The sequence below is a fragment of the Spea bombifrons genome, chromosome 2 (genome assembly GCF_027358695.1).
Source record: "Spea bombifrons isolate aSpeBom1 chromosome 2, aSpeBom1.2.pri, whole genome shotgun sequence".
Lineage (NCBI taxonomy): Eukaryota > Metazoa > Chordata > Amphibia > Anura > Pelobatidae > Spea > Spea bombifrons.
In genome coordinates, this window is record NC_071088.1 from 141109233 (window position 1) to 141135859 (window position 26627).

Here is a 26627-nt window from a genome sequence, read left to right on the forward strand (position 1 = left end):
TGCCCCATGAGGGGGGGGGGTCTGTGGGGTTCATCGCCTCAGTCATCACCCCCCCCATGGCCCTGTCGTTACCCCGCTGGCCGGCCTGGCAGCTTGCTCTGAAAATGGCGGCTCCCCTCAGACAGACGCAGACATCAGGAAGGAATCAGAGCGTCGAGGGATCGCGTTCCGATACGTGGAGTCTTTCCGGCGGCCAAATAGAAACCACGTGTGTCTCTTCTTAATAAACGATCCGGAAGATCTCACGAGTCTCTCCGTGAGCCAAACGCTCAGGGGAAGCACCGAACATTTTCTTAGTTATAACCCTGCGAGGAAAAAGAGACCTCTGAGGCCTCCAGCCCCCAAAACGTCGTCGTTCCCAACAAGATGGCCGCTGATTAGTAATAATACTTCGTCATCCTGTGACATCATAGCGAAATTGGAAAAAGGGAAAGCTGCTGCTTGTCTGTAGCAGGGAAACATGAGAGCGTGGCCCCCGGGCTCCCAGCGGGGACACAAACTGAGGGCATCTCAGGGGCAGAGAGAGCCCCCGGTATGAGGTCACAGTCCTGGATACCCCCATGATTCAGGGTCTGTTCCTGCGTGAGGCCTGGTGCTGTCAATCATCCTTCGATAAAGCGGGGATTGGGCTTTAACTGCTCAGTCTTACCCCCATTTGGGGTATTAAGGGGCTCCCTGCTAAGGTCTGTCTGAACCCCCATACCTAAGGCCAGTGCCACCAAATGCCACGCACTAGAATGACTCCAGAACGAGATGGCCCCCTGATCGAGACGTTTGCCCCTGAAAGCAGCCCCCCAACCTGTGGAGGCAAAGTTTACGTTGGGGGCCACAGCAGGGACCGGGGGTTTGCGCAGCTGGTTATGATGTCCTATCTCAGGGCCCCGCATCAGGAGGTACACAAACTGCACCCCCAGTAGGTGTGCCGGGGCCAAGGAGAGGCCCGCTGGGGTAGGTTATGGGTGATATCCCTGCTTGAACACAGGTGTTTCAATTAAGTGCATCTTTTGGATAATGACAAGTCGGGTTTTCTATGAAGACCGGATGTTTTAAACACTGCATGTTTAAATCTCCTGACTGTATCAGCCTCTACCACCTGTGCTGGGAGGCTGTTCCACTTCTCTACCGCACTCGGAGTAAAGTATGCCGCCATTAGCATTTGAAATGATGGCCTCTTGTTGAAACGTTTCTCCTCCAATAGATATAAATAGATCAGGGAAGGGGGTCCCTGACCCAAGAGCTTACAGTTTACTTCGTTTTCTGTTATTTGCACCACCAGGAAGTGATAAAATAATAGATTTTGGGGTTTTAAGTGAAATTTATCATCATCTAAAATGTAAAAAGTAAAAATTGGCACCTGGGGGCTCCACGGCCGGTTTGTGCTGGGCAGGCGGGGGTTAATCATGTGCTGTCACGCCGTGGCGTGTGGCTCGCTGTAGTGGGGGTCGGGCTGCCGGGGACAAGCAGCTGGGGGCCACCGGGAATAGCTGAGCCTTTTATTAGACTCCAAACAGCCCATTATTAGCCATTTGTGGTGACAGCGAGACATGTGCGTGACAGCCGTGGCCGGGATTAGCGTGACAGCCGTGGCCGGGATTAGCGTGACACATGGGCTGCGTGTGGGAACGGCACAGATCTGGAATGTTTCTGTTCGTCGCCTTCAATTTTCTGATTCCACAAACTGTTCCGTCTTTCGCTTTTTATGTTTGCTTACGTATAAAAGCGTGTAAGAGTGTGTAACTGTGCGTGTAACGCGTCTAAGTGCGTGTAAATGTGTGTGTGACGCGTGTAAGAGTGTGTAAAAGCATGTAAAAGTACGTGTAATGTGTGTAAATATGCGTGTAACACGTGTAAGTGTGTAAAAGAATGTAAATGTGCATGTAACGTGTGTAAGAGCATGTAAATGTGCGTGAAACATGTGTGTGTGAAAGCGTGTAAATATGCTTGTAACACATGTATGAGTGTGTAAAAATGTGTAAATGCATAGTCGTGTAAAAGCGTGTGTAGTCACGTGTAAGTGTGTCGTCGTGTATAAGTGTGTAGTTGTGTGTAAGCGTGTGTATGTAGTCATGTATAAGCGCGTGTAAGGGTGTGTAGTCGTGTGTAAGTGCGTAGTCGTGTAAAAGCGTGTGTAAGGGTGTGTAGTCGTGAATAAGCGTGTAAGTGTAGTCGTGTGTAAGCGCGTAGTCGTGTATAAGCGTGTGTAAGTGCGTCTAAGGGTGTGTAGTCGTGCGTAAGCGTGTGTGTAAGTGTGTGTAGTCATGTGTAAGGATGTGTAAGTGTGTAGTCGTGTGTAAGTGCGTGTAGTCGTGTGCGTGTGTAGTTGCGTGTAAGTGTGTAGTCATGTGTAAGTGCGTGTAAGTGTGTAGTCATGTGTAAGCGCGTGTAAGTGCGTAGTCGTGTGTAAGGGTGTGTAGGCGTGTGTAAGCGCGTAGTCGTGTAAGTGTGTGTAGTCGTGTGTAAGTGCATGTAAGCGTGTAGTCATGTGTAAGTGCGTGTGTGTGTAGTCGTGTGTAAGTGCGTGGAAATGTATAGTCATGTGTAAGCGTGTGTGTGTAGTTGTGTGTAAGTGCGTGTAAGAGTAGTAGTCATGTGTAAGTGCGTGTATATTAGTGAATGAAGTGGAGGGCACTGAGGTTCCTTCATATTAAACGGGGCAATAAACATATTTAGAACACGTCGGGGACACCGTACTGCATTTTGCCCGCAGAGCTTACAGTATCTGACGGCAGACGTGTAACGTGAGGCCGGTGTCGGCTCAGTCCTGCCGTCAGATCACCGTTTAGGTTCCTCTCGGCCCTGTCTGCCAGTAACTGACCGCATTGCTAAGGCGCGGTGACCCCATAACCAGCAGCTGTGACCCCATAAAACATACCTGGGAGCAATTACCCGGCCAGCTGTGAACCGGTGACCCCCATCCGGTCCCGTCACGTGAACACACGAAGACTGTGTGAGCGTGATGTGACGGCCGGCAGCGCAGGTGCCCCACCCCCAAGACACAAACGGGGCAGAAAATCGAATCTGCCCACAATGGGGGTAAAACTGTGTGGATCCCGAGACAAGTGACTAAACTGCCCCATGGGAGGTCCCCGCAGCCGTCCTTACACCGGGGGGGGGTCTGTATTTTATGAATCTTCCTGTAATTATTGAATAACATTTACTGTATGAATATATATATAATATGTATGTATAGTATATATATATATACCGTATATACACTGTTATGCTATCAATAACCACCAACTACTCAGTGTAAAGTCAGAGTAAACGATGCTGCTGATCTCACGGTTACCGGGGCTACAGGGGGCTAATGTTGGCTATGATGGGCTTTAAGGGGACTATGAGGGGTAATAGTGGCTATGATGGGCTTTAAGGGGTTATAGGGGACTATGCGGGGTAATAGTGGCTATGGGGGGTCCAGCTTGTGTTTCCGGTCAGCATAAGGAGGTGGAGTCAGCGCTCTGCTGTTCGTTGCTATCAAAGTCCCCCATTTCTCTCATTTAACTCTCTGGGTGCTGCAGAGCTTTCATCTTCACCCCCCTATCTGCACCGCGGGGGCTCTGCGCGAGGGCCCAAGACACGGACCTCCACGTCCTGCGTCCGACGCTCCGTCCCACATCATTCTTCACGCACGTGATGGGGTGATGTCATGACGAGTTACCGTGGTAACGTGACTTTTTTTTAAACCTTGTTACTGGCCCCCGGGCCCTGCTTTGTTGTGTCCCGGCTGTTAATCCGAATTGGGATAAACAAACACGATGCGGAGTCCAGCGCAGGGGCCTCACAGCTGGGCCTCGCGCCCCGGTGACCTCCTGCTCCGGGAAGCTGATTATATTCAGATGTGGCTGCGGCGGCTGCGCTCCGTGTAATGGAAACAGCGAGGATTCTGGGAAAGATGACGCCGTCCGTCTGGGTTCCCAGCCAAGGGTGTGATGTAAGGAAATGGCGGGCGGGAGGTCAGCGAATCACCCGAGGCTGCCAGAGGCCAACGCTGAGCACGTGTCCTGGAGCTTGCCACGGTCACCCCGCGCTAATCCCACCACTCCGGAGCCGCGTCAACCCTAATCCCACCACGCCGGAGCCGCATCAACCCTAATCCCACCACGCCGGAGCCGCGTCAACCCTAATCCCACCACGCCGAAGCCGCGTCAGCGCTAATCCCACCACGCCGGAGCTGCATCAACCCTAATCCCACCACGCCGGAGCCGCGTCAACCCTAATCCCACCACGCCGGAGCCGCGCTGATCCCACCACTCCGGAGCCGTGTCAGCGCTAACCCCACCACGCCGGAGCCGCGTCAACCCTAGTCCCACCACGCCGCTTCAACCCTAATCCCACCACTCCGGAGCCGCGTCAACCCTAATCCCACCATGCCGGAGCCGCGTCAACCCTAATCCCACCACGCCGGAGCCGCGTCAACCCTAATCCCACCAGGCCGGAACCGCGTCAGCCCTAATCCCACCACTCCGGAGCCGCGTCAACCCTAATCCCACCACGCCGGAGCCGCGTCAACCCTAATCCCACGTCGGAGCCGCGTCAACCCTAATCTCACCACGCCGGAGCTGCGCCAATCCCACCAATCCGGAGCCGCTTCAACCCTAATCCCACCACTCCAGAGCCGCGTCAGCCCTAATCCCACCACTCCGGAGCCGCGTCAGCCCTAATCCCAACACGCCGGAGCCGCGTCAACCCTAATCCCACCACGCCGGAACCGCGCTAATCCCACCTCTCCGGAGCCGCTTCAACCCTAATCCCACCACTCCGGAGCCGCGTCAACCCTAATCCCACCACACCGGAGCCGCGTCAGCCCTAATCCCACCACTCCGGAGCCGCGTCAACCCTAATCCCACCACGCCGGAGCCGCGTCAACCCTAATCCCACCATGCCGGAGCCGCGCCAACCCTAATCCCATCACCCCGGAGCCGCGTCAACCCTAATCTCTAATGTGGTGGTACGAGGCACCTCGATACTCTGCACACCCCAAGGCGCTCGATCCTCTGCTCTGACATACAATATTCTACACACCCCGATACTCTGAGCACCCCAAAGCGCTTGATCCTCTGCTCTGACATACAATACTCTGCACACCCTGATACCCTGCACACCCCAATACTCTACTAACCCAAACAAGCTCAATACTCTATGCACCCCGATACTCTGCGCACCCAACAAGCTCAATACTCTGTGCACCCCAATATTCTGCGCACCCCAGATCCTGGGTTCCTTCCATGTGCCATGCAGTGTGTGACCCTCACTGAATCCGCCCTGGCAGATGCTGGCATGTGGCCCCCGGGGACGCTTTACACGGCGATACATGTGTTGGTCGTTAGGCTGCACGCTAACACACATGGCTTTCATTGGCTGATCTGTGACCCGTCCGTGTTGGCTTTGACAAGTGATCGCGTCACAAATCATACGAAGAGCTGCGTGTAAAACCGGTCTCCAAGGGGCAAATACTGGCAAGCTGAGGATGATAGGGGTAGGAGAGCCCGGTAACTGCCCCCCATTATACATCCTACATTCTCTGCCCCCAAGACCCCTAAATATTAACCCTTTAAGGGCCCCTCACACAGACCCTACTGCAGGGACTCGCTAATGGCGGCTCTAACAGCAGTCGTTATGGAAACCATTACTGGTCAGGCGGTAAAGATATCCTGACATTGTGCCGGTGATGAGGCGGGGGGGGGTCCGAGGTGCCCATAGGGATTTACCGACATGATGTGGGGCATCAAAGATTAGGGGCACAAACAGGGACTGGCTAAACTAAACCAGGGTACTTGGCAGAGCTGTAGGACCTGGGGAGACTCTCACACCCAGCACGCCGAGGCTCTCCTGATCATCGTTAGTTTATTAGGAAGATTATTCCGCCTTCTCTGTGCATTTCTATCATTATTTGGGTTATTCGGGCCCCGGACATTGAGGGCCCGGCTTTTGGGGGCCGCACGCTATCGAGTGCAGGAAGAACGATTTCTGTGAATTTCCTGTCTGATTCCGGCAGCCGATCCGGAGGAAGAAGCTGAATAATGGAGAGCCGCCCAGCCTCCGCCACGCACAGGAGACCCTGCTGACATCACCGCGGCCCCCGCTTACATCACTGCGCGGACACGTATGACACACACTGACATCACCGCGGCCCCCGCTTACATCACCGCGCGGACACGTATGACACACACTGACATCACCGCGGCCCCCGCTTACATCACTGCTGACCCCGCTTACATCACCGCGCGGACACGTATGACACACACTGACATCACCGCGGCCCCCGCTTACATCACTGCTGACCCCACTTACATCACCGCGCGGACACGTATGACACACACTGACATCACCGCGGCCCCCGCTTACATCACTGCTGACCCCGCTTACATCACCGCGCGGACACGTATGGCCCGGCTTTTGGGGGCCGCACGCTATCGAGTGCAGGAAGAACGATTTCTGTGAATTTCCTGTCTGATTCCGGCAGCCGATCCGGAGGAAGAAGCTGAATAATGGAGAGCCGCCCAGCCTCCGCCACGCACAGGAGACCCTGCTGACATCACCGCGGCCCCCGCTTACATCACTGCGCGGACACGTATGACACACACTGACATCACCGCGGCCCCCGCTTACATCACCGCGCGGACACGTATGACACACACTGACATCACCGCGGCCCCCGCTTACATCACTGCTGACCCCGCTTACATCACCGCGCGGACACGTATGACACACACTGACATCACCGCGGCCCCCGCTTACATCACTGCTGACCCCACTTACATCACCGCGCGGACACGTATGACACACACTGACATCACCGCGGCCCCCGCTTACATCACTGCTGACCCCGCTTACATCACCGCGCGGACACGTATGACACCCGCTTACATCACCGCGGCCCCCGCTTACATCACTGCTGACCCCGCTTACATAACCGCGCAGACACGTATGACACAGGCTGACATCACCGCGGCCCCTGCTTACATCACTGCTGACCCCGCTTACATCACTGCACGGACACGTATGACACATGCTGACATCACCGCGGCCCCCGCTTACATCACTGCTGACCCCGCTTATATCACTGCGCGGACACGTATGACACACGGACCCCGCTTACATCACAGATGGCTGATTTATTGTATTGAGAGTTCAGCGCATGCTCAGCGAATGCGTCCCAATAACCTGGGGCATAAACACACCAGACTCACCCCACTTTGGTGCAGTGGGGGGCAGCCTCCATCTCTCTCTACTGCCTCTATATCTCTCTACTGCCTCCATCTCTCTCTCTACTGCCTCCATATCTCTCTCTACTGCCTCCATCTCTCTCTCTCCTGTCTCCATCTCTCTCTCTCTCTCTCTGCAGCCTCCATCTCTCTCCTAGCTGCATCTCTCTCTCCTGCCTCCATCGCTCTTCAGCCTCCATCTCTCTCTCAAACATCCATCTCTCTCCTGCCTGCATCTCTCTCCCTGCCTCAATCTCTCTCTCCTGCCTCCATCTCTCTCTCCTGCCTCCAACTCTCTCCTGCTTCCAACTATGTCTCCTGCCTCCACCTCTCTCTCCTGCCTCCATCACTCTCCTGCCTCCATCTCTCTCTCCAGCCTCCACCTCTCTCTCTCTCTCCTGCCTCCATCTCTCTCTCTCCTGCCTCCATCTCTCTCCTTCCTCTGTGCTTCATTTCCCTCCTGAAAACCTTGTCCTGTTTCTCTCTCTCCAGCCTCCCCCTTCCCCAGCCTCTTCTTGCTGGTTTCCATTCTGTATTCTGGGTCTGGTCCTGGAATTCCCCCCCACCCCCAAAACTGTATAAATTACACAGATGAGACAGAGAGAGAGAGGGGGGAGTGCAGGGAGAGGGATGGGGAGGGATGAGAGGGAGGGGGAGGAAGGGATGCAGGGGAGAGGAGGGGGAGGAAGGGATGCTGGGGGAGTAATGGATGGTGAGGTGTAGGGGAGTTGGAGGAGGAGGAGGATGGGGGAGAGTCATGTTTCAAACCAGGCTCTCAGTCCCTCTGAGCCCAGGGCTGGCTGAGCTCTCTCTCACATCCACAGCTGTCTGAATCCATTGTCCCAGCCAGAGAGACAGCCAGGGAAAGGGAGAGAGAGAGACAGCCAGGGAAAGGGAGAGAGAGCGAGAGCGAGAGAGAGAGAGAGAGACAGCCTGGGAGACAGAGAGAAAGATAGACAGGCTTACAGAGAGAGAGAGAGCGGGAGGGAGAAAGACTGCAGAGAGACAGAGCGGGAGAGAGAGACAGCAATTGTGAGGGGGAGAGAAGGAAGGGAGAAAGGGACGCAGCTGGAGAGAGAGAGATTGAGGAGAGAGGAGGTGCCCCTTTGATACCACTGGAGACATCAAGGGATCAGCCCCAGACACATCTGCAGAGAGACAGCCAGAAGTGAGCGTAAGAGACAGCCCTCTGCAGAGAGGGGGAGCACTGGGACCGCCCTGGAGATGTGCACAAAGGCAAACCGAGAAGAGACAGCCCAAGGATAAGAACAAAGCTCTGAGATACACCCGCAGGACCTGGAGACTGCCCTGCAGAAAAGAGACATTCCCAAGTGACATACAGAGGCCTGCGAGACAGCGAAATACACAAAGAAGAGAAAGCCTGGCCGCGGGGACCACTCAGACTGAAATGGAAACTGGGCTAAAAAATAAGTGAGCGTCATGGAAACGGCCACAGGAGATCGGTCAGCAGAGCTGACACTCTAACGGTGAGATTAATCCGCAACATTGTCTCTCCCACAAAGTTTACACTCTAATAGCGTTATTAATCGGTATGACACAGAGCTGACACTCTAATAGTGAGATTAATTAGTATGACACAGAGTTGACACTCTAATAGTGAGATTAATCGGTATGATGCAGTATAATGCATAGCTTGTGCTGCAGAGCTGACACTCTAATAGTGATGTAATCAATGTGTTACTGCGGGGCCGCCAGGCTGCGATGGGTGGGCTTTATAGATTTCATATTCAAAGGAAGGTGGGGAGAATACCCCACAGTGATGTAATGAAATGACGTGGGCCCCGTGTGCTGTACCGCAGAGCTGACAATCTAACACTGGGCTGGGTCAGTGACCTCCATAACAGAGCTTAGTATCGCAGAGCTTACAATCTAATTCTGAGTCCCCTACATCATATGTCTCCCTCTCCATTAATACCCTCACCCTGCCCCCCTCTCCATAAATACCCTGCCCCTACCCTGGCACCCCTCTCCATTAATACCCTACCCCAGCACCCCTCTCCATTAATAACCTCACCCTGCCCCTACCCCGGCACCCCTCTCCATTAATACCCTCACCCTGCCCCTACCCCGGCACCCCCTCTCCATTAATACCCTACCCCAGCACCCCTCTCCATTAATACCCTCACCCTGCCCCTACCCCGGCACCCCTCTCCATTAATACCCTCACCCTGCCCCAACCGTGGCACCCCTCTCCATTAATACCCTCACCCTGCCCCTACCCCGGCACCCCTCTCCATTAATACCCTCACCCTGCCCCTACCCCGGCACCCCCTCTCCATTAATACCCTCACCCTGCCCCTACCCCGGCACCCCCTCTCCATCAATATCCTACCCCAGCACCCCTCTCCATTAATACCCTCACCCTGCCCCTACCGTGGCATCCCTCTGCATTAATACCCTCACCCTACCCCCGGCACCCCTCTGCATTAATACCCTCACCCTATCCCAATAGCTGCACCCCTCCCTCTATTAATACTCATGTTTTGCCCCCAATGCTGCGTCCCTAATACACCTTCCAGGCCCAGGATGCTACATCTGCTCTCCCTTTTATTTATACCCCACACTATACATCCCCAAACCCATTAACCCATTCATACCCACAAACTGCCCCCTAAACCTGGGCTGGAGGGAGACTGGGTCAGTGAGAGGGGAGAGACTGGGTCAGTGAGAGGGGAGAGACTGGGTGATGGAGAGGAGAGAGACTGGGTCATGGAGAGGAGAGAGACTGGGTCATGGAGAGGAGAGAGAGACTGGATCATGGAGAGGGGTCAGTGGGACCTGAGGGGTCCTCGCGTCACCCCGGCCGCCCCCCCACGATACCCACCTTGGCTGAGGGCAATTCACTAAATCTGCTGCTAGTCCCGGGTTAGGTGGCAGACAGACCCCAGCAGACCCACTTACCGGGAACTATCTGCCACATTATAAGAGAGAATGTCTCTCCCCTCGGCAGCTTTTTGCCTCCCCTCTGCTTCCACTCGCCTCTCCTCAGCCTCTCCTCGCCTTCCCTCGGCCTCCCGCATTATAAAAGAGAATGTCTCTCCCCTCGGCCTCCCGCATTATAAAAGAGAATGTCTCTCCCTCGGCCTCCCGCATTATAAGAGAGAATGTCTCTCCCCTCGGCCTCCCCCCGCAGAGTTATTTTGTATCCGGTAAAATCGCGCCGTTTTCACCCAACGTGTCAATGTTGTTGTAACCGGACGACCTTTAACCCTCCGTCGCCTGAGGCAGCCGCGTCCTCACTGAGTCTGACTGCATCAAGTGGGTGTCAGTGGGCAGCGTGAGAGGGACAGGACTTACTGGGGATGACAGAGACATACTGGGAGCGACAGAGACATACTGGGAGCGACAGACATACTGTGACCGAGAGAGACATACTGGGAGCGACAGAGACATACTGGGAGTGACAGAGACTTACTGGGAATGACAGAGGCATACTGGGAGCGACAGAGGCATACTGGGAGCGACAGAGGCATACTGGGAGCGACAGAGGCATACTGGGAGCGACAGAGACTTACTGGGAATGACAGAGACATACTGGGAGCGACAGAGACATACTGGGAGCGACAGAGACATACTGGGAGCGACAGAGACATACTGGGAGTGACAGAGACATACAGGGAGCGACAGAGACATACTGGGAGTGACAGAGACTTACTGGGAATGACAGAGACATACTGGGAGCGACAGAGACATACTGGGAGCGACAGAGACATACTGGGAATGACAGAGGCATACTGGGAGCGACAGAGGCATACTGGGAGCGACAGAGACTTACTGGGAGTGACAGAGACATACAGGGAGCGACAGAGACATACTGGGAGTGACAGAGACTTACTGGGAATGACAGAGACATACTGGGAGCGACAGAGACATACTGGGAGCGACAGAGACATACTGGGAGCGACAGAGGCATACTGGGAGCGACAGAGGCATACTGGGAGCGACAGAGACTTACTGGGAGCGACAGAGACATACTGGGAGTGACAGAGACTTACTGGGAATGACAGAGACATATTGGGAGCGACAGGAGTTACTGGGACCCTGACTTTTACCTTGACGGTCACTTGTGTTAAATTGCTAAATGGAGTGGAGACGTGGAGAAAGAGACATCTTATTGAGTGGAGACGCAGAGAAAGAGACATCTTAATGAGTGGAGATGTGGAGAAAGAGCAGGGCCAGCCCAAGGCAAAATGGGGCGAATTTCAAAAATGCCCCCCCCCCACCTTGTACTTACCTTTCAGCAGTCCTGCGCGAGACTCCCTGTTCGGTCTCGGTGCCGGCTTGTAATGCTGAGCGCTGGAAATCTTCCAGCACCGAGACCGAACTGGGAGACTCGCCGCAGAGGAGAGAGAGAGGGGCGCCGAGCGGGTACTGACCACTTGGCGCCCCTTTCTCTCTCTTTCGCTTTAAAAAAATTTAAAAAAAGGGCTTGGGGCGGCGAAGTGTCGCCCCTTCAAAAGTGCCGCCTGGAACGGTTGCCCCACTCGGCTCCATTGTCGGTCCAGCCCTGAGAAAGAGACATCTTATTGAGTGGAGACATGGAGAAGGAGACGTCTTATTGAGTGGAGATGCAGAGAAAGAGACCTCTGAGTAGAGACGCGGAGAAAGAGACCTTATTGAGTGGAGAAAGAGACATCTTAATGAGTGGAGACATGGAGAAGGAGACATCTTATTGAGTGGAGACGTGGAGAAAGAGACCTCTTATTGAGTGGAGACGTGGAGAAAGAGACCTCTTATTGAGTGGAGAAAGAGACATCTTATTGCGTGTAGACATGGAGAAGGAGACATCTTATTGAGTGGAGAAGGAGACCTCTCATTGAGTGGAGACATGGAGAAGAAGACATCTTATTGAGTGGAGACGTGGAGAAGGAGACCTCTCATTGAGTGGAGACGCGGAGAAAGAGACATCTTATTGAGTGGAGATGCGGAGAAAGAGACATCTTATTGAGTGGAGAAGGAGATCTCTTATTGAGTGGAGACGCGGAGAAAGAGACATCTTATTGAGTGGAGATGTGGAGAAGGAGACATCTCATTGAGTGGAGACTTTTAATATCACTTGTATTGTCTTTTTCCCGTTGTAAGGATCATCGCGTCAGACGCGCCGTTTAGTTATTGGGGACGATATCCGCATTGGGGTACAAAGTTCCCGCGTGGAGCGCGGCTTCTAATAACTTATTATTATAATTTATTATTTCACCCCGGGCCGCGGATCCCCTCAATGGCCGCTTTGTTTCTCGCGGGATTGTTTGCCGTGTGAAACAGTTTTGTCCGGTTTGAATTCCTCGCAGTTTGAGGAGAAAATACATTCAGGAGCCGAGAAAATGCAAGAGTACCTATAGCCAAAGAGCACCTATAGCCACAGCACCTATAGCCAAAGAGCACCTATAGCCAAAGAGTACCTATAGCCTGATTACCTAATAGCCAGAGTACCTATAGCCAAAGAGCACCTATAGCCTGATTACCTAATAGCCAGAGTACCTATAGCCAAAGAGCACCTATAGCCAAAGGGTACCTATAGCCAAAGAGCACCTATAGCCAAAGGGTACCTATAGCCAAAGAGCACCTATAGCCAAAGGGTACCTATAGCCAAAGAGCACCTATAGCCACAGCACCTATAGCCAAAGAGCACCTATAGCCAAAGGGTACCTATAGCCAAAGAGCACCTATAGCCAAAGAGCACCTATAGCCAAGGAGTACCTTATAGCCAAAGAGTACCTTATAGCCAAAGAGTACCTAATAGCCAGAGTACCTATAGTCAAAGAGTACCTAATAGCCAGAGTACCTATAGCCAAAGAGTACCTATAGCCAGAGTACCTATAGCCAAAGAGCACCTATAGCCAGGTATATCTATAACTAAAGAGTACTTTAGCTAAGGAGTACCTGTATAGAGTATCTACGAGGGACGTTTGAAAAGTGTCTGCCCATTATATATATTTTTAATTAAAAAAGTGCAGAACCTTTTTGAAGATCCCTCGTATAAAGAATATCTATAACTAAAGAGTACCCAAAAAGAGCACATATAAAGAATACCTATAGATTGCAGCATGTTCTATATGGTAAAACGTTCATCTAGGTTCTGTACTGAGAGGGTGGTAGATAAATGGAACAGCCTCCCAGCAGAAGTGGTAGAGGGTAATACAGTGAGGGTATTAAACATGCATGGGATAGACATACAGCTCCTGAATCTAAGACGAGACCGATGGCTGATTAAGGTTCGAGTCGTTACCGCAGGATAGACGGGGGCCACCGGGGGCCGATCTGCTGGCGGGTTCTGTGTTTCTGTTGCCTGAAATATGGTTGGAGTATGAAGGGTAATTGTATTGTTACCAGTGACAGCTTTACCCCCGGACCTGCCCCACTGGGGTAATGCTTCTGTATAACAAGCATTTTTGGTGCAAAGTGTGCATGCGCGCCACGGACAGTGAATTCCCCGCTCGCCCGGCTCTGAGCGCTCTGCCCGCAGCCCACATCACTATTTATTGTTTTCATTTTCTGCCAGTTTTGGAAGTGTATAATATTCCAACCCAAATTCCTGCCGCAAACGCCAAGCAGCTGCTGCCGGGTCGCCGGCTATTCCTGGCTCTCGGGATTTAGTGAGTGCGTGGAGACGCTGTGCGTGGAGAGGTTCTCTGTGGAAACGCTCTGCGTGGAGACGCTCTGCTTGGAAAGGCTCAGCGTGGAGACGCTCTGCGTGGAAAGGCTCAGCGTGGAGACGCTCTGCGTGGAAAGGCTCAGCGTGGAGACGCCCTGCGTGGAAAGGCTCAACGTGGAGACGCTCTGCGTGGAAAGGCTCAGCGTGGAGACGCTCTGCGTGGAAAGGCTCAGCGTGGAGACGCCCTGCGTGGAAAGGCTCAACGTGGAGACGCTCTGCGTGGAAAGGCTCAGCGTGGAGACGCTCTGCGTGGAAAGGCTCAGCGTGGAGACGCTCTGCTTGGAAAGGCTCAGCGTGGAGACGCTCTGCGTGGAAAGGCTCAGCGTGGAGACGCTCTGCGTGGAAAGGCTCAACGTGGAGACGCTCTGCGTGGAGAGGTTCTCTGTGGAAACGCTCTGCGTGGAAAGGCTCAACGTGGAGACGCTCTGCTTGGAAAGGCTCTGCGTGGAGACGCTCTGCTTGGAAAGGCTCAGCGTGGAGACGCTCTGCGTTGAAAGGCTCAGCGTGGAGACGCTCGGCGTGGAAAGGCTCAGCGTGGAGACGCTCGGCGTGGAAAGGCTCAACGTGGAGACGCTCTGCGTGGAAAGGCTCAGCGTGGAAAGGCTCAGCGTGGAGACGCTCTGCGTGGAAAGGCTCTGCGTGGAAAGGCTCAGCGTGGAGACGCTCTGCGTGGAAAGGCTCTGCGTGCAGCCCACGTGGGGCCAATTCTCTGCTCGCAGGGAGGCACATTCTTGTGATAATCCGGCCCTGCGGGACGCGACAACAAACCCGGCACAAGAAGGAGCGGATTAGCCAATAATGAACACAAACGGCATGCAGAAAGGGCTGGTCTGCTTAACGTTAATCACTCAGCTGATATGCACAGGAGCCACGGGGTTAACACGACGGGCACCGGAACACTACAGGGTTAAAGTGAGGGCTATCCCGTGTGGGGCGGTATCCGTGGAATGCTTAATGTAAACCATTCGTGGTGACATCTCTACCGGCTCACACTCCATACTCATTGAGGTGAGGCTGGGGTAACCTCGTTGAAGTGAGGCTGGGGTAATCTCGTTGAAGTGAGGCTGGGGTAATCTCGTTGAGGTGAGGCTGGGGTAACCTCGTTGAGGTGAGGCTGGGGTAACCTCGTTGAGGTGAGGCTGCGGTAATCTCGTTGAGGTGAGGCTGGGGTAACCTCGTTGAGGTGAGGCTGGGGTAACCTCGTTGAGGTGAGGCTGGGGTAATCTCGTTGAGGTGAGGCTGGGGTAACCTCGTTGAGGTGAGGCTGGGGTAACGTCGTTGAGGTGAGTCTGGGGTAACCTCGTTGAGGTGAGGCTGGGGTAACGTCGTTGAGGTGAGTCTGGGGTAACCTCGTTGAGGTGAGGCTGGGGTAACCTCGTGGAGGTGAGGCTGGGGTAATCTCGTGGAGGTGAGGCTGGGGTAACGTCGTTGAGGTGAGGCTAGGGTAACCTCGTTGAGGTGAGGCTGGGGTAATCTCGTTGAGGTGAGGCTGGGGTAATCTTGTGGAGGTGAGGCTGGGGAAATCTCGTGGAGGTGAGGCTGGGGTAACGTCGTTGAGGTGAGGCTGTGGTAATCTCGTGGAGGTGAGGCTGTGGTAATCTCGTGGAGGTGAGGCTGGGGTAACGTCGTTGAGGTGAGGCTAGGGTAACCTCGTTGAGGTGAGGCTGGGGTAATCTCGTTGAGGTGAGGCTGGGGTAACGTCGTTGAGGTGAGTCTGGGGTAACCTCGTTGAGGTGAGGCTGGGGTAACGTCGTTGAGGTGAGTCTGGGGTAACCTCGTTGAGGTGAGGCTGGGGTAACCTCGTGGAGGTGAGGCTGGGGTAATCTCGTGGAGGTGAGGCTGGGGTAACGTCGTTGAGGTGAGGCTAGGGTAACCTCGTTGAGGTGAGGCTGGGGTAATCTCGTTGAGGTGAGGCTGGGGTAATCTTGTGGAGGTGAGGCTGGGGAAATCTCGTGGAGGTGAGGCTGGGGTAACGTCGTTGAGGTGAGGCTGTGGTAATCTCGTGGAGGTGAGGCTGTGGTAATCTCGTGGAGGTGAGGCTGGGGTAACGTCGTTGAGGTGAGGCTAGGGTAACCTCGTTGAGGTGAGGCTGGGGTAATCTCGTTGAGGTGAGGCTGGGGTAATCTCGTGGAGGTGAGGCTGGGGAAATCTCGTGGAGGTGAGGCTGGGGTAACGTCGTTGAGGTGAGGCTGTGGTAATCTCGTGGAGGTGAGGCTGTGGTAATCTCGTGGAGGTGAGGCTGGGGTAACCTCGTTGAGGTGAGGCTGGGGTAATCTCGTTGAGGTGAGGCTGGGGTAACCTCGTTGAGGTGAGGCTGGGGTAACCTCGTGGAGGTGAGGCTGGGGTAATCTCGTGGAGGTGAGGCTGGGGTAACGTCGTTGAGGTGAGGCTAGGGTAACCTCGTTGAGGTGAGTCTGGGGTAACCTCGTTGAGGTGAGGCTGGGGTAATCTCGTTGAGGTGAGGCTGGGGTAATCTCGTTGAGGTGAGGCTGGGGTAATCTCGTGGAGGTGAGGCTGGGGTAATCTCGTTGAGGTGAGGCTGGGGTAACGTCGTTGAGGTGAGGCTGTGGTAATCTCGTGGAGGTGAGGCTGGGGTAATCTCGTTGAGGTGAGGCTGGGGTAACCTCGTTGAGGTGAGGCTGGGGTAACCTCGTTGAGGTGAGGCTGCGGTAATCTCGTTGAGGTGAGTCTGGGGTAACCTCGTTGAGGTGAGGCTGGGGTAATCTCGTTGAGGTGAGGCTGGGGTAATCTCGTGGAGGTGAGGCTGGGGTAATCTCGTGGAGGTGAGGCTGGGGTAATCTCGTTGAGGTGAGGCTGGGGTAACGTCGTTGAGGTGAGGCTGTGGTAATCTCGTGGAGGTGAGGCTGGGGTAATCTCGTTGAGGTGAGGCTGGGGTAACCTCGTTGAGGTGAGGCTGCGGTAATCTCGTTGAGGTGAGGCTGGGGTAACCTCGTTGAGGTGAGGCTGGGGTAATCTCGTTGAGGTGAGGCTGGGGTAACCTCGTTGAGGTGAGGCTGGGGTAACGTCGTTGAGGTGAGTCTGGGGTAACCTCGTTGAGGTGAGGCTGGGGTAACGTCGTTGAGGTGAGTCTGGGGTAACCTCGTTGAGGTGAGGCTGGGGTAACCTCGTGGAGGTGAGGCTGGGGTAATCTCGTGGAGGTGAGGCTGGGGTAACGTCGTTGAGGTGAGGCTAGGGTAACCTCGTTGAGGTGAGGCTGGGGTAATCTCGTTGAGGTGAGGCTGGGGTAATCTTGTGGAGGTGAGGCTGGGGAAATCTCGTGGAGGTGAGGCTGGGGTAACGTCGTTGAGGTGAGGCTGTGGTAATCTCGTGGAGGTGAGGCTGTGGTAATCTCGTGGAGGTGAGGCTGGGGTAACGTCGTTGAGGTGAGGCTAGGGTAACCTCGTTGAGGTGAGGCTGGGGTAATCTCGTTGAGGTGAGGCTGGGGTAATCTTGTGGAGGTGAGGCTGGGGAAATCTCGTGGAGGTGAGGCTGGGGTAACGTCGTTGAGGTGAGGCTGTGGTAATCTCGTGGAGGTGAGGCTGTGGTAATCTCGTGGAGGTGAGGCTGGGGTAACCTCGTTGAGGTGAGGCTGGGGTAATCTCGTTGAGGTGAGGCTGGGGTAACCTCGTTGAGGTGAGGCTGGGGTAACCTCGTGGAGGTGAGGCTGGGGTAATCTCGTGGAGGTGAGGCTGGGGTAACGTCGTTGAGGTGAGGCTAGGGTAACCTCGTTGAGGTGAGTCTGGGGTAACCTCGTTGAGGTGAGGCTGGGGTAATCTCGTTGAGGTGAGGCTGGGGTAATCTCGTTGAGGTGAGGCTGGGGTAATCTCGTTGAGGTGAGGCTGGGGTAATCTCGTGGAGGTGAGGCTGGGGTAATCTCGTTGAGGTGAGGCTGGGGTAACGTCGTTGAGGTGAGGCTGTGGTAATCTCGTGGAGGTGAGGCTGGGGTAATCTCGTGGAGGTGAGGCTGGGGTAATCTCGTTGAGGTGAGGCTGGGGTAACCTCGTTGAGGTGAGGCTGGGGTAACCTCGTGGAGGTGAGGCTGTGGTAATCTCGTGGAGGTGAGGCTGTGGTAATCTCGTGGAGGTGAGGCTGGGGTAACCTCGTTGAGGTGAGGCTGGGGTAACCTCGTGGAGGTGAGGCTGGGGTAACCTCGTGGAGGTGAGGCTGGGGTAACCTCGTTGAGGTGAGTCTGGGGTAACCTCGTTGAGGTGAGGCTGGGGTAACCTCGTTGAGGTGAGGCTGGGGTAATCTTGTGGAGGTGAGGCTGGGGTAACCTCGTTGAGGTGAGGCTGGGGTAACCTCGTGGAGGTGAGGCTGGGGTAATCTCGTGGAGGTGAGGCTGTGGTAATCTCGTGGAGGTGAGGCTGGGGTAACCTCGTGGAGGTGAGGCTGGGGTAATCTCGTGGAGGTGAGGCTGGGGTAACCTCGTGGAGGTGAGGCTGGGGTAATTTCGTGGAGGTGAGGCTGGGGTAATCTCGTGGAGGTGAGGCTGGGGTAATCTCGTGGAGGTGAGGCTGGTGTAATTTCGTGGAGGTGAGGCTGGTGTAATTTCGTGGAGGTGAGGCTGGGGTAATCCCGTGGAGGTGAGGCTGGGGTAAACCCGTGGAGGTGAGGCTGGGGTAATCTCGTGGAGGTGAGGCTGGGGTAATCTCGTGGAGGTGAGGCTGGGGTAATCTCGTGGAGGTGAGGCTGGTGTAATTTCGTGGAGGTGAGGCTGGTGTAATTTCGTGGAGGTGAGGCTGGGGTAATCCCGTGGAGGTGAGGCTGGGGTAATCCCGTGGAGGTGAGGCTGGGGTAATCTCGTGGAGGTGAGGCTGGGGTAATCTCGTGGAGGTGAGGCTGGGGTAATCTCGTGGAGGTGAGGCTGGGGTAATCTCGTGGAGGTGAGGCTGGGGTAATTTCGTGGAGGTGAGGCTGGGGTAATCTCGTGGAGGTGAGGCTGGGGTAATCTCGTGGAGGTGACAATGAGCAGCTATAGGGTTACGTTGTGTGACTGATAAGATGTATAACGTTGTTTCTTCTCTGCAGGATGGTGTCCTCTTCAATCACGCAGAACATCTCGCAGCAATGCCGCCCACCGGCCTGTACCTGCTCCTTCTTCTGATATCCTTGCCGCCTTCCTCGTCCCTGGGCACCCTGGAGTTACACATCGATGAGGAACAGCCTGCCGGGACCATCATCGGTGACATCAGCGCCGGACTACCCCCGGGATCCAGCGGACACATGTTCTTCATCTCTGCCCAGGAGGGGAGCGGTGTCGGCAGCGATCTCGACATAGATGAGCACACGGGAATCATTAAGAGCGCGCGGGTCCTGGACCGCGAGCAGCGCAGCCTTTACAGCTTCATTGCCGTCACCCCAGAGGGGCTCACCGTGGAAGTGGACATCCACGTAGATGACATCAATGACCATTCGCCCATCTTTGCTAAAGAGCACAACGAGCTTGCGATCCCCGAGCACGCGGCGTTGGGCTCTCGTTACCCGCTAGAACCAGCCGTGGACTCTGACAGCGGGGTTCTCAGCACGCAGGGGTACCTGATCCGTGGTGGGGATCCGATGCAGGTGTTCCGGCTGGAAACACGCAGATCGTCCAGTGGGATCCTCTCTCTGGAACTAGTGGTGAACTCTGACCTGGACCGAGAGAACCGCTCATCGTATTCGCTGACCCTGGAGGCGTATGACGGAGGATCTCCAAGCCGCAGCTCCCAGATGAGGCTGGATGTGTCGGTTCTGGACATAAATGACCACGCTCCGGTGTTCAACCAGAGTCGCTACCAGGCACTTATTTCTGAGAGCCTACCCCCAGGATCTAGTGTCCTCCAGGTCTATGCCACCGATGCAGACGAGGGTCAAAATGGGGAGGTCACTTATGAGATAAACCGCAGACAGAGTGACCCCGAGGGTTTCTTCACCATCCACCCGCGATCTGGACTTATCCAGCTCACCAAGCCCCTGGATTATGAAACCCGGAAGGCTCATGAACTGGTTGTCCAGGCTCGAGATGGAGCAGGACAACCAGAGGTGGGAACCGCATTTGTATCTATCCAGGTGCGGGATTCCAATGACAACCAGCCCAGCATGACCATCATCTTCTTGAGTGAGGATGGGGCTCCGCGGGTATCTGAGGGGGCCACGCCGGGGCAGTATGTGGCCCGTATCTCGGTGTCTGACCCGGACTACGGGGAGCATCCAGATGTGGATGTGACGCTGGAGGGAGGAGATGGAAAGTTTGCTTTGACCACCAAAGATAGCATCATCTACCTCATCTGCGTGGACAAGCTGCTCGATCGCGAAGAGAAGGACGCCTACCGCTTGAGAGTCCTGGCCACAGACTCGGGTACGCCACCGCTCCGTGCAGAGTCTTCCTTTGTGTTGGAAGTTACTGACGTCAATGATAACCCCCCGGTGTTTGACCGCCAGGAATACAGCCACACGGTCCCCGAAGGTCTACACCCTGGGAGCTTCCTCCTGCAAGTCACGGCCCGGGATAAAGATCAGGGAGTGAACGGGGAAGTAAGATACAGCCTGCTGCCCACTCCCTGGTTCCACGTCCACCCTGACACCGGTGTCATCACCACAGCGGCCCCTTTGGATTATGAAAGGAACGCCCAGCCTGAGATGACGGTGGTGGCCTCGGACCGCGGGACGCCTCCGCTGACCTCCACCGCCGTGGTTAGAATCCACTTGCTGGATGTTAATGACAATGAGCCCGTCTTCGCCAGTCCTGTCTATAACGCCACGCTGAGTGAAGGCACGGCCCGGGGGAGCTGCTTCCTGCAGGTACGTCACCCCGGGGAGGGCTGCTGATGGCCCCCGACCATGCGGTCCCATATGCATATATGTGTTACCCGGCCCCATATGTTCCTTTCTATAGGCAACTGCCTGGCTTTCTATTGGCTGCAGAGCCGTGGGAATATTTTCCGGTCCGTATGACTTTCTGACCGTTGTAGTCCTGAAAATACCCGGCCCTACAGAGGGGCACTTTTGTGTTTGGGGGTGGTTTTAGGAAGTGTGGAAGAGTATTGTATATTATTTACCCAGTTTAATATATAAAGCCGTTCTATGCACATTATCGGGGCTTTTAGGGCTGTAGAACCCTGCGATCCTCTCATACCCAGCACACATTCTGACCTCCTAGAAAAGAGGGGCATCAGGGGGAGGAGAGCGGGGCATCAGGGGGAGGAAAGAGGCATCATGCATTTGTGTAGAGGGACTGACTGGACTAAACAGGGACACGTGGCAGTTCGGGGGATTTAGCCACCTCTCAGACTCTGACAGGGAAGGGGTAGATTTCAGTGTAAACACCCCAGTGTAGACTCTGGCAGTGAAGGAGTGCGGTGGGGTGTGTGGGGGGGTCCGTTTTTGGCAAGGACCCCAGTCCGTGTGTCCTCAGCCTGACCCGCTGCAGCTGCGTGGTGCATGGCCCTGTAGCTCAGGGGGTCCTGACTGCCCCTTGGGGGGTAACAAATGACTTTTATGGCATTTTCTTGTTACATGCCCCTCCCACAGCAGGGTGACAGATAGAAGGGGGCTATTGGAAGGGACTGGGGGGCTATTGGAAGGGACTGGCTGGCAATTGCCCCCGAGCCGCTCTAAAATTCTTTAAAAAGAACACAGCAGGGTCGCGTAACGTGGAGCAGCTGCTAAGAACGATGCGGGAGGGTAACGCGGCGAGGAGGGAAAGATAAAAACGATCAGGGAGAGAGGGAGTGAGTCAGTGTGCATGAGTGAGTGTGTGTGTGTGAGTGTGTTAGAGGGTGTGTGTGAGTGTGTTAGAGGGTGTGTGTAGCATGAGTGTGAATGTGTGTGTTGGAGGGAGTGTGTGTTAGCATGAGTGTGTGTGTTAGTGTGTGTGTGTGTCTGTTAGAGTGTGTGTGTGTTAGCATGAGTGTGTGTGTGTCTGTTAGAGTGTGTGTCTGTTAGAGTGTGTGTGTTAGCATGAGTGTGTGTGTGTAAGTGTGTTTTTTGCCAGCCCACTGGCTATGGGACACAGAGTCGGCCCCTCCCACTTTAGGGTGACAGACAGAAAGGAGTTATGGGATACGTAGTCGGCCCCTCCCACTGCAGGGTGACAGGCGCACAGTTGAGGCATTCCTGCGCTCAGGGGGTGGGATGTGGCCCCCGTGTGACGGATTATTTTCATGGTATTAGGAGGATTAGGCGATCAGGTGATGGCGGCTCCGGCGCTGAGCCGCTTCATACTGTTTGGTGTTTATAACCTTTCTAATGGTTGTGCAGCGGTTAGTTTATGGCTGTGCAGGGGTTAATTTATGGCTGTGCAGGGGTTAATCGATGGTGTTTTATCTCTTTCTGTGATATAGAATAATCCCATTTTGCTACTTTTGTCATTGCAGGGAAGGGTTAATCAAAGCTGGTGGGGGGGAGGGGGTAATGTGCTGACCTCCCTGACCCCAGGACTACCTCAATATTAACCCTCTAATAGCCGGCGATATATAAATAATAATAATAACACATTGTACAGCGCTGCGGAGTATGACGGCGATATATAAATAATAATAATAACACATTGTATAGCACTGCGGAGTATGAGGGCGATATATAAATAATAATAACACACATTGTACAGCGCTGCGGAGTATGACGGCAATATATAAATAATAATAACACACATTGTACAGCGCTGCGGAGTATGACGGCGATATATAAATAATAATAACACACATTGTACAGCGCTGCGGAGTATGACGGCGATATATAAATAATAATAACACACATTGTACAGCGCTGCGGAGTATGACGGCAATATATAAATAATAATAACACATTGTACAGCGCTGCGGAGTATGACGGCGATATATAAATAATAATAATAACACATTGTACAGCGCTGCGGAGTATGACGGCGATATATAAATAATAATAATAACACATTGTACAGCGCTGCGGAGTATAACGGCGATATATAAATAATAATAATAACACACATTGTACAGCGCTGCGGAGTATGATGGCGATATATAAATAATAATAACACACATTGTACAGCGCTGCGGAGTATGACGGCGATATATAAATAATAATAACACACATTGTACAGCGCTGCGGAGTATGACGGCGATATATAAATAATAATAACACATTGTACAGCGCTGCGGAGTATGACGGCGATATATAAATAATAATAACACACATTGTACAGCACTGCGGAGTATGAGGGCGATATATAAATAATAATAACACACATTGTACAGCGCTGCGGAGTATGACGGCAATATATAAATAATAATAATAACACACATTGTACAGCGCTGCGGAGTATGACGGCGATATATAAATAATAACACACATTGTACAGCGCTGCGGAGTATGACGGCGATATATAAATAATAATAACACACATTGTACAGCGCTGTGGAGTATGACGGCGATATATAAATAATAACACACATTGTACAGCGCTGCGGAGTATGACGGCGATATATAAATAATAATAACACACATTGTACAGCGCTGCGGAGTATGACGGCGATATATAAATAATAATAATAACACACATTGTACAGCGCTGCGGAGTATGACGGTGATATATAAATAATAATAACGCACATTGTACAGCGCTGCGGAGTATGACGGCGATATATAAATAATAATAACACACATTGTACAGCGCTGCGGAGTATGACGGCGATATATAAATAATAATAATAACACACATTGTACAGCGCTGCGGAGTATGACAGCGATATATAAATAATAATAACACATTGTACAGCGCTGCGGAGTATGACGGCGATATATAAATAATAATAACACACATTGTACAGCGCTGCGGAGTATGACGGCGATATATAAATAATAATAACACATTGTACAGCGTTGCGGAGTATGACGGCGATATATAAATAATAATAACACACATTGTACAGCGCTGCGGAGTATGACGGCGATATATATAAATAATAATAATAACACACATTGTACAGCGCTGCGGAGTATGACGGCGATATATAAATAATAATAATAACACATTGTATAGCACTGCGGAGTATGACGGTGATACATAAATAATAATAACACATTGTACAGCGCTGCGGAGTATGACGGCGGTATATAAATAATAATAACACACATTGTACAGCGCTGCGGAGTATGACGGCGATATATAAATAATAATAACACATTGTACAGCGCTGCGGAGTATGATGGCGATATATAAATAATAATAACACATTGTACAGCGCTGCGGAGTATGACGGCGATATATAAATAATAATAACACATTGTACAGCGCTGCGGAGTATGACGGCGATATATAAATAATAATAACACATTGTACAGCGCCGCGGAGTATGACGGCGATATATAAATAATAATAACACACATTGTACAGCGCTGCGGAGTATGACGGCGATATATAAATAATAACACACATTGTACAGCGCTGTGGAGTATGACAGTGATATATAAATAATAATAATAACACATTGTACAGCACTGCGGAGTATGACGGCGATATATAAATAATAATATCACACACTGTACAGCGCTGCGGAGTATGACGGCGATATATAAATAATAATAACACACATTGTACAGCGCTGCGGAGTATGACGGTGATATATAAATAATAATAACACATTGTACAGCGCTGCGGAGTATGACGGCGATATATAAATAATAATAACACACATTGTACAGCGCTGCGGAGTATGACGGCGATATATAAATAATAATAACACATTGTACAGCGCTGCGGAGTATGACAGCGATATATAAATAATAATAATAACACATTGTACAGCACTGCGGAGTATGACGGCGATATATAAATAATAATAATAACACACATTGTACAGCGCTGCGGAGTATGACGGCGATATATAAATAATAATAATAACACACATTGTACAGCGCTGCGGAGTATGACGGCGATATATAAATAATAATAACACACATTGTACAGCGCTGCGGAGTATGACGGCGATATATAAATAATAATAATAACACACATTGTACAGCGCTGCGGAGTATGACGGCGATATATAAATAATAATAATAACACACTGTACAGCGCTGCGGAGTATGACGGCGATATATAAATAATAATAACACACATTGTACAGCGCTGCGGAGTATGACTGCGATATATAAATAATAATAACACATTGTACAGCGCTGCGGAGTATGACGGCGATATATAAATAATAATAACACATTGTACAGCGCTGCGGAGTATGACGGCGATATATAAATAATAATAATAACACACATTGTACAGCGCTGCGGAGTATGACGGCGATATATAAATAATAATAACACACATTGTACAGCGCTGCGGAGTATGACGGCGATATATAAATAATAATAACACACATTGTACAGCGCTGCGGAGTATGACGGCGATATATAAATAATAATAATAACACACGTTGTACAGCGCTGCGGAGTATGACGGCGATATATAAATAATAATAATAACACGTATTGTACAGCGCTGCGGAGTATGACGGCGATATATAAATAATAATAATAATAACACATTGTACAGCGCTGCGGAGTATGACGGCGATATATAAATAATAATAATAACACACATTGTACAGCGCTGCGGAGTATGACGGCGATATATAAATAATAATAATAACACATTGTACAGCGCTGCGGAGTATGACGGCGATATATAAATAATAATAACACATTGTACAGCGCTGCGGAGTATGACGGCGATATATAAATAATAATAATAACACGTATTGTACAGCGCTGCGGAGTATGACGGCGATATATAAATAATAATAATAACACACATTGTACAGCGCTGCGGAGTATGACGGCGATATATAAATAATAATAACACACATTGTACAGCGCTGCGGAGTATGACGGTGATATATAAATAATAATAACACACATTGTACAGCGCTGCGGAGTATGACGGCGATATATAAATAATAATAATAACACATTGTACAGCGCTGCGGAGTATGACGGCGATATATAAATAATAATAACACATTGTACAGCGTTGCGGAGTATGACGGCGATATATAAATAATAATAATAACACACATTGTACAGCGCTGCGGAGTATGACGGCGATATATAAATAATAACACACATTGTACAGCGCTACGGAGTATGACGGCGATATATAAATAATAATAATAATAACACATTGTACAGCGCTGCGGAGTATGACGGCGATATATAAATAATAATAATAACACATTGTACAGCGCTGCGGAGTATGACGGCGATATATAAATAATAATAATAACACATTGTACAGCGCTGCGGAGTATGACGGCGATATATAAATAATAATAACACATTGTACAGCGCTGCGGAGTATGACGGCGATATATAAATAATAATAACACACATTGTACAGCGCTGCGGAGTATGACGGCGATATATAAATAATAATAACACACATTGTACAGCGCTGCGGAGTATGACGGTGATATATAAATAATAATAACACACATTGTACAGCGCTGCGGAGTATGACGGCGATATATAAATAATAATAATAACACACATTGTACAGCGCTGCGGAGTATGACGGCGATATATAAATAATAATAATAACACATTGTACAGCACTGCGGAGTATGACGGCGATATATAAATAATAATAATAACACACATTGTACAGCGCTGCGGAGTATGACGGCGATATATAAATAATAATAACACATTGTACAGCGCTGCGGAATATGACGGCGATATATAAATAATAATAACACACATTGTACAGCGCTGCGGAGTATGACGGCGATATATAA

General features: G+C 51.9%; 1 protein-coding gene across 1 annotated transcript in view; it reads left to right on the forward strand.

Moving 5' to 3' along the window:
- The first annotated feature begins 7743 nt into the window (after positions 1–7743).
- DCHS1 (dachsous cadherin-related 1) overlaps positions 7744–26627 on the forward strand; it is a 45328-nt gene continuing 26444 nt past the window's right edge. Inside the window, exons 1-2 of the mRNA XM_053456758.1 lie at positions 7744–8692; positions 18907–20658. Coding sequence (XP_053312733.1) covers positions 18946–20658 — 1713 coding nt within the window. The 5' untranslated portion in view covers positions 7744–8692; positions 18907–18945. The remainder of the gene's footprint in view (positions 8693–18906; positions 20659–26627) is intronic.